This window comes from Austrofundulus limnaeus, unplaced genomic scaffold (genome assembly GCF_001266775.1).
Source record: "Austrofundulus limnaeus strain Quisiro unplaced genomic scaffold, Austrofundulus_limnaeus-1.0 Scaffold22, whole genome shotgun sequence".
In the NCBI taxonomy this organism is placed as follows: Eukaryota; Metazoa; Chordata; class Actinopteri; order Cyprinodontiformes; family Rivulidae; genus Austrofundulus; species Austrofundulus limnaeus.
Genome location: NW_013952424.1, coordinates 487,157 through 494,892, shown reverse-complemented (window position 1 = coordinate 494,892; position 7,736 = coordinate 487,157). Strand labels below are relative to the sequence as shown.

Here is a 7,736-nt window from a genome sequence, read left to right as displayed (position 1 = left end):
GCATCCTGGTGGACTATGTGTAAAATGCCAGAATTCATATGATGCTGCTACAGCTGATATACTGTATATTTGTTGTCAAAATACCTTTTAGTACATATGTTGTTAAAATAAAACGAACAGTCCAAAGATCATTTTACTGATATGTATAAAGACTRCAAAGGCTGAAAAATCTTGAAGTCTGAATGAAATTGGAGGTAGTTTGAGGATTAAATTTTTTATGCTTTTTAAGCTCAAAAAAGGGGGGGTCGTATTATACATGAGATTGTATTATACATGAATAAATACGGTAAATCAAATAAATACCTAAAAATCACTAAATTAATTAATTTCTTACAAGTTCTACAGACTTTTACCCATTAATAAATTCTCTGCATAATCAAACTGAAACATTTTTCCTATATAAACCAGATCTCTTTCAATATAAGAGCAGGTTTTAGTAGCTAAATATTCCTCAATCCTCATCACTCTGATCTGTTTTCATGTAGGCCCTGGTGCTGCTGGACGTCACCCCAGACCAGTCCATGGTGGACGAGGGCGTCGCCAGGGAGGTCATCAACCGCATTCAGAAACTACGCAAGAAGGTTGGGGCATTTTTTTCGAAAGCGCTACTAGCTCTGCTAAAAGGAGCGACACACAACAAACTACTGCTGAATTCTGCAGTCCAGTGTTTAATAACTAGTGTGGCGTCAGTGAAAGAGCCAGTGTGTTTAATCAGGGTTGGTTCAGGCTGAAGAAGATGTGTACTCCTATGACTAATGACTTAAACTTCTCAAGATTTTTCTTGTTTCAGATCTTTAAACTGATTTTTTTTATTTTATGTTTGCCTCAAACCTTCTCATTTTTTTCCAGACTGTCTACAACAATTATTTATTATTAAGATGCCAGAAATCTAAAGTTAGTTACTAATCATTCTTTTAGTAGATTAATATTGTAACCAGAAAGTAGTAACACTCYAGAGACTTTTGTATCCTTTTTTTTCACTATAGTTTCCTCTCTTTAATCACTCCTGTGGCCTCCCTTCCTCCTCGTCTCATTTTATTGTCAGGGCAGAGCTGAAATCTTTCCACTACAGCGACACAGTTAGAGGTTTCTCCATCATAAGGCAGGCTTAATAGAAGCTTAATTACAGTCTGGCCCCTTTCAGATTCTGATGTTGGAGCTTTGAAGTAAACTGGGGAGTAAAGACGGATTAACCAACAACCTCTTGTTTTCACAAGAAACAAACAGTTTTTTCCATCTCCCTATAGCAGCGCTGTGCTCTGGCTTCTGGCCAGGCTAAATTCYTCCAGTTATTTCAAACTGAGATCTTGGAGGAATTTTCCACACTGTGGATGGGAATTAATTTTTTAAAAAAGATTCTTTTAGATGTTGAGCAGTAGTTTGTCAGTGTAGCTCCATCTGATACACACGCTGTACAGACATCACCAGAATGAAGCTCTTGGCTTGGGAAAGCTTGTAAAACTTCTCTCATTGATTGATTGATATCTAGTTAAATTCTTTTTCTGCCCTTGAGATGTGCTGGCAAGCGTGTGTCCGCTCCAGACAATGTGTGTGTGTGTGTGTGATGCACAGTTGTGCGCTGCTGCGCACTGCAGATTAGAATGAGATCAATGTGTTTGAATGCAGCAAGGTTAGTGGAAGCTAGCAGCAAGTGAAGCCAAAATAGATGGGCTTTCATCCAACAAAAACGTCCCCCTGTCCCCTTCTATTTCTTTCTGTACTGTCTGTTTTATGGTCTTTATTACCAAATGTCTTTTTTCTGTCCTTCCTTTTAGGTAGCTGTTTTCTGCATATCAATTTCTAACGACAGAGAGGGAAAAAGGCTGAACTTGCATTGCATTACTGTTTTTTTTGCATGGTTTGCAATTATTTTTGTTTAGAACAGTCGAGTAATTTCAGCATATTTTTCTCTTTAATGTGTCTTTGTTCCCAACATTAAAAAAAAATAAATAAAGAAAAAATCATCAGCTTCCTGTAACGTTTTTGAAAAAGGCTGCCCTTGGTATTTGCCTATGTAAAACCGTGTCCTATATATATGTTTTTTTTTTATCTTATGATATCAGGGACGTTTGGTGCCATCAGATGAGATAACTGTGTATTACCGCTGCCTGCCTGAAGGGGAGTACTTGGCATCTGTGGTCCAGGCTCACACTGACTTTATTCTGGCTACCACCAAGGCTCCTCTTCTGCCCTTCCCTGTCCCAAAAACTGCCAGCATCATCATAGAGGAGAAGACTCAGGTATGAAGAGATCCCTTCAGGGAAAGCAGAATTTCTCTTCTCAGTAGTGAGTCAGACTCACCCTWACTGGCAGGTTGTAAATTTCCTCTAAAATATGCTGATGCCAGTCAGTGTATGAAATCATAAATCTGAGTAATGMTTTGGACATGTCGATCATGATGATTACCACTTGTTGGTTTTAGGATCTTACACACATGAAAATGTTTCATTACCCTTTTTACAGCTCAATATATTTCTCACAAATGTCACGTCATCTGTTGATTTCAATTTTAGATATTTTTACATAATGACAGAACTTTAACTCTTTAACTTTAAGTTTTTTATTGTTTTTTTTTTTCAGCTGAAGGGCTCAGAATTGGAGTTAACTATAGTAAAGGGATGTACATCCCCTCGAGCTCCTCTAAATGGACCAGCATGCTCATACGTCAACCTCAGGCTGAAAGTCGGCAACAAACAACAAGGTAGCATTGATGGAGTAGACTGTAAAGACATTTCCCTTTGACTATTTTTATTTTATTTTTTTGTGGGCTTGCTGGTACAGCATAAATTCAGTGCTCTACAATGAAAAAACTGCTTGTTTTTAGTAATCTCATTTGTGTTTGTGTCTTCAGAGGGTGTCATTCTGTTGGAGAACCCCAAAGGGGATAACAGACTAGACTTGGGCAAACTGAAGAAAGCTTGCAGCAGCATCTTCGGAACCAATAACGTCCCGCTCAAGTTCTACAGTGGTGGAACTGGTAAGAGGTTTTTTGGCTGCTCAGACAAACATAAATTCTGCTCTCTGCTTGATTCTGTGAGACCAGTAAGTAACTGTCACAGTAGACAAACCCAGCGTCACTTAACGCGAGTGACTTTTCTTTATTATGTTCCTACCGCCAAGTCTTGTTAAGACTGAGCCGTTTTGCTGCATAATTGAACACTTTTCTGCAGAAAAGCTCAATTATTTGTGAACAATTTATAAAGAAAAATATCTTGTGGCTGGCCGATCCATCCCAGTAGCACGATTCGAACTGTCAGCTCATTTGCGCATGCGCTAAATGATATACTTCTGTAATGTGCTGGATTTAGGGGAAAAAACTGAAAATATTTATTTCTATACTTAATTATAAATGTGTTACATTATATTCCATAAACAGTTTAGATATTGTATACATTTTGATTAATAAAATACAGATTTTTGATGCGTACATATCTATTTATGATAACTTGCTAACTATTTTCTTGACAAACATGTTAAAACTGACTTTATCTTTAATTAATTTTTTTCCTGGAATAGAAATCCACAGCTGTTGCAAATGTTGCCTTTTCTATGAAACCTTGCAGGTGATGAAAGACTGATATCGAATGAATTCTGTCATCAGTTTAGCGAAATGCTACATGCTAAAAACAATGTTTCGGGGACAGTACGTATTGTGTTTCTGGTACGGATTGTGCAGCCACATATCTTATCCGTTTTATATTTGATCAACATAACATCAAGTGTTTTTAAAGCACTTCAGTGAAGCTAACCCCAACAACACAAGTGTCACTTTTCAGTTTTTCATAATAAAGCAAAAACTATATGCATCATTTTTTGTTTTATTTTACATTTTTTCTATATACACATGCTATTTTATGTGTTTATTACAGAACTGACCAGCAAAATGGATCTTCAAGCTCAGTGTGGTAAAACTTTATATGTGACTTCAGAAGCCTCCTCTACAGGCTCCGTCAACACATCTGACACCCCGCTGTGTCCCTATGTTAACCTGTCGCTGTGCAACGCACAACCAGCTGGTGAGAAACATATAATATACCCAGAATTTCCTGTTGAAGAGTAAGGCTTTGCAGTGTTGTTTTGTCATAATCAAGAAACCAGGGTGGTTATTTGGTAAATGTGTTATTATAATCAGAAACTGTTATAGCCTTTGTTATTTTTTAAGCTTATGGCTGCAGGACGTGTTTTTCTTTTTGATTATTTTCAGTGTGACTCAGACACTGTACTATACTTTCTTRTTGTATGTAACTCATAGATACTTTAATGACAAATGTCTTGTTCATATTTAAGATGGAGCCAAAGTTTAAGAAGCAGAATTTTTCTGACTAACTTTGAATTTATCACTTAAAAATTGTTAGTTTTAGTTTAGAAGTAGTTGACAACATTCATACTTTTTCATTTTTGTACAGTTGTTGAAAAGTCTTTAAGAGCTGTTTGACAATCTGCTTCTTAAAAAATGATACATTTTTATGTAGTTTTTAACAAATAAATTCACTTGGAGTAACAAAACATTTGTTACCCTAAACATTAACGTTGTAAAATCTTGCCTCATATTTACTGTATTTACATCAATTTGCCGTCTGTCTTCTCACATTGATARAAATGCATCTCATAAGATGTCACTTTGCATAATTAAAACTATACTTAGCACAAAAAGTAAGGACATTTGTGTGTTAGAATATKCTTTGTTTTCAGCCCCTGGGGGCACCAGAATCTCAAAACAAATATCAATAGGAACAGCAGAATAAGCTGTTTGGCAGAGAAGATTTGGCAGTTTTTTCATGTGTGCAACCCGCATACTCAGCTCTACTGCTCATCCCACAAATGCGTGTTCCTTACAAATGTGGCACCATTTAAAAGGGAAATTAACAGRCTTTACAACGGTGTAAGATTGATTTYCAAGAAGCATTGTTACAACAAATAAATAATCTACCAAACAAATTTCATTRCRTTTTGTGCTAGGTTTATGTCGTAAGATTAACTGGTAAAGAAATATAATTTAACCTCCATTTGTTTTGTGAGTATGCCAGTTTTTCTTTCACTAAAGCATGTTTTTACTTCATCCTTTTTATTAATTCAGACTTGACCTCTTTCACCTTGTTGCTCTGCCCCTCCAAGCTTAGCTTCCTTTGGCTTTGTCCTCCTCATTCTGCAGCTTAGGATCGCTTCAGTACTTTCTTCAAAAAGCTCATTTTTTTAAATTACAAAGGGAATAATTCAGTCTAATTCATTTCTGTGTCTCCTAGAGTGCCAGAATGGAGACGTTGGCACCCTCCTGTTGGGGAACCCAGCAGGCCAGAATGAGCTYGATTACTCTGGTCTGCTCTCGGAGGCAGCCAAGGTTTTTGGGCTTCGCAGCAGACGGCTCAAACTCTACCAGGACCAGGACCTAACTCAAGGTATGATATTTAAAAAAATATCTAAATTAGGAAGATTATGTCATTGAAATCAGATTTCAATGTTATTTCCAAAAATATCTTTAAGTTGAATTAAAAAATAGCAGATTTTATCTTTTAAAAATACTTTATTTAGTGACATTAAGTGATGAAAACGGCTCTTGTTGAACCTCAGTAATGCTATCTCACTGTATAACTGAGCTGGTAGTCAAACTTTAAAGTTCAAGTTGTATTGGAATTTACAGACTATTGAGTGCGCCTGAATTTAAGCCACACCCACTAAATAAAAAAAGGAAACAAAGAAAAATTGTACGTATATAGGCCACACTGGTTTATAAGCTACAGGCGTAATAGGAGTTATTTACCCAATAAGATGTTACACCAAGCTCCAACACCAGCACACTGCACCTGACAAATACACATTTGAGAGCTAAAATGTCACCGTAAGAGAAACAAATTTATGTACATTTTTCTTTTCGAAGATGTGAAAAGGTTTTCTTTGTAGCTTCATCTTCTAACTGCAGTTATTTCTTTATAAATGCTTTAGTCTTATTTCTGAGTAAAGACAGTGAGTAGATGTTTTCTTTTCGAAGCAGGATGTGTTTRCTTGGATCATTATCTTGGTAAACAAAAGGTTTTGATGAGCATTCACACGAATAGAACACTGACTGCAAATATTAAAAGTGAATGTGTTTGTGTTATTTTTTCTTTTTCTTTCCACAGAGCTGCCAGCTGATGCGTCAGTAAAATCTCTGAACACCAAAACTCTTTTCGTGAGAGTTCTTCCAACCACYGCCGAGGCATAAATCAGCCGAGGCTGGCTTAGGAACACAACTCCTCTGCAAAGTTTTTAACAGGAAAAAATGGCCCGAATGAATTCATTATAACATGAAGTGGTTTCTGTTTAGATGCTTTTTGTTGTTGTTTTATTTCATTTTATTTTTTTTAACGGTGATTCAAACCAGGATTATCTGAGGTTCATGTTTGAAAATATCAGGTTTGTCTTTAAAAGAATCCAGTGCATAGTTTAATTCATAACATGACCATATTTAAGTCATTAATCGTCTCTCTCCTTGWTCACATATTTAGTTTTTTAGTTACAAATCAGTTTGTACACCGTTTGTGTTTGGGCACTTAGTTACAATATCTCTTGGGAAAAGGATTTACATGCTTTACGTAAAACAGATCCACTGAATGACTATTTCTACAAAACCAGTGAAAAGACTTGGTGATAAAAAAAACTATGGGAATGTAAAGCTGCTGCTGGTGAAAACTAAGATTTGTTTTTATGTTTTTATAGACATAAAATTGCAAACAAATGGCAAAGGTTCATTTATTCCATCTTAGTGTTTTTTWWTTTTTATTTTTTCCTCAATAAGTTCTGCAAAGAAAGGTTCCGGAGAAACTGTCTAACTCGATTAACTGTCACTGTTACCAATGGAGGATTCTCTTTATTATGGTAATGATGCAGGTTACTTTCCATCATGACTTATTTGCAATATGCTCAGCCCTCAGTAATTATATTTTGGCACATAATTGCAAAAGGAATTTGGGCCATTGTGCTTCGACACTGTTGTAAATTTAACAGATAAACCTATTGTGTTCTTTGCACTGGGGGGGTTCTTATACAACAGAAAAGGCATTTAAAAGTTGAAATGGATTTTTTTGGGCTGCTGTACTTTCGAGACAAATGATTCTGTCATAAAAAAGAGCAACAAATGCATAATGTAATATTTTAAGTGGGAACCAGAATAAATCAGAGGTGACTAAGAATCTACATGTTCTTTTCTTTCTGTTCACTCAGCCCTCTAAATTGCAGAGGGAGCCACAGTGAGTCTGTGGGACTCTGCAGTCTGACTTCATTGCAGTTTTATAAAAACACTCCGTGATTCATTACTAAGGTTGAGACGTTTCGACCGACTGTGTTGTAGCTTTGCAGCAAGGTCAGAGAACAAATTCAGCAGAGTGGATTATAGATGCTCACAGCGGTACAGAGGAAGATGAAGTCAGGCGTTTTCGGGGAATATTTAGCTTTTTATTCAATTTATTAGATGGAGAAAACACTCTGATTTAAACATTAATGGAAGGAGCATTCTTTAAAGGAATGATTACCGCCTGCCGTCTTCCATGAAGAAAGATCTTCAGCTTGTGTTCAGACTGTGTTAGGGATGACTCTGATTTTACCACGCCAAATTTATCTGCCAAACTGAGCCACGCACAAAACGCCATCTCCTTTTTTTTAGTGTTCAGATTGATTAGCTGTGGCAGCCATTTTGGAACGGGTCAGAGATGTGCACTGGTTGTTGCTTTCTAAGAGTTTCATTGAAATTCATACAGCAATTC

General features: G+C 36.4%; 1 protein-coding gene across 1 annotated transcript in view; it reads left to right on the top strand.

Moving 5' to 3' along the window:
- Nucleotides 1-7,170, top strand: part of iars1 (isoleucyl-tRNA synthetase 1) — a 49,443-nt gene extending 42,273 nt beyond the window's left edge. Inside the window, exons 28-34 of the mRNA XM_014004114.1 lie at nt 486-581; nt 2,064-2,240; nt 2,581-2,701; nt 2,852-2,977; nt 3,870-4,016; nt 5,244-5,396; nt 6,117-7,170. Coding sequence (XP_013859568.1) covers nt 486-581; nt 2,064-2,240; nt 2,581-2,701; nt 2,852-2,977; nt 3,870-4,016; nt 5,244-5,396; nt 6,117-6,199 — 903 coding nt within the window. The 3' untranslated portion in view covers nt 6,200-7,170. The remainder of the gene's footprint in view (nt 1-485; nt 582-2,063; nt 2,241-2,580; nt 2,702-2,851; nt 2,978-3,869; nt 4,017-5,243; nt 5,397-6,116) is intronic.
- Nucleotides 7,171-7,736: the final 566 nt, after the last annotated feature.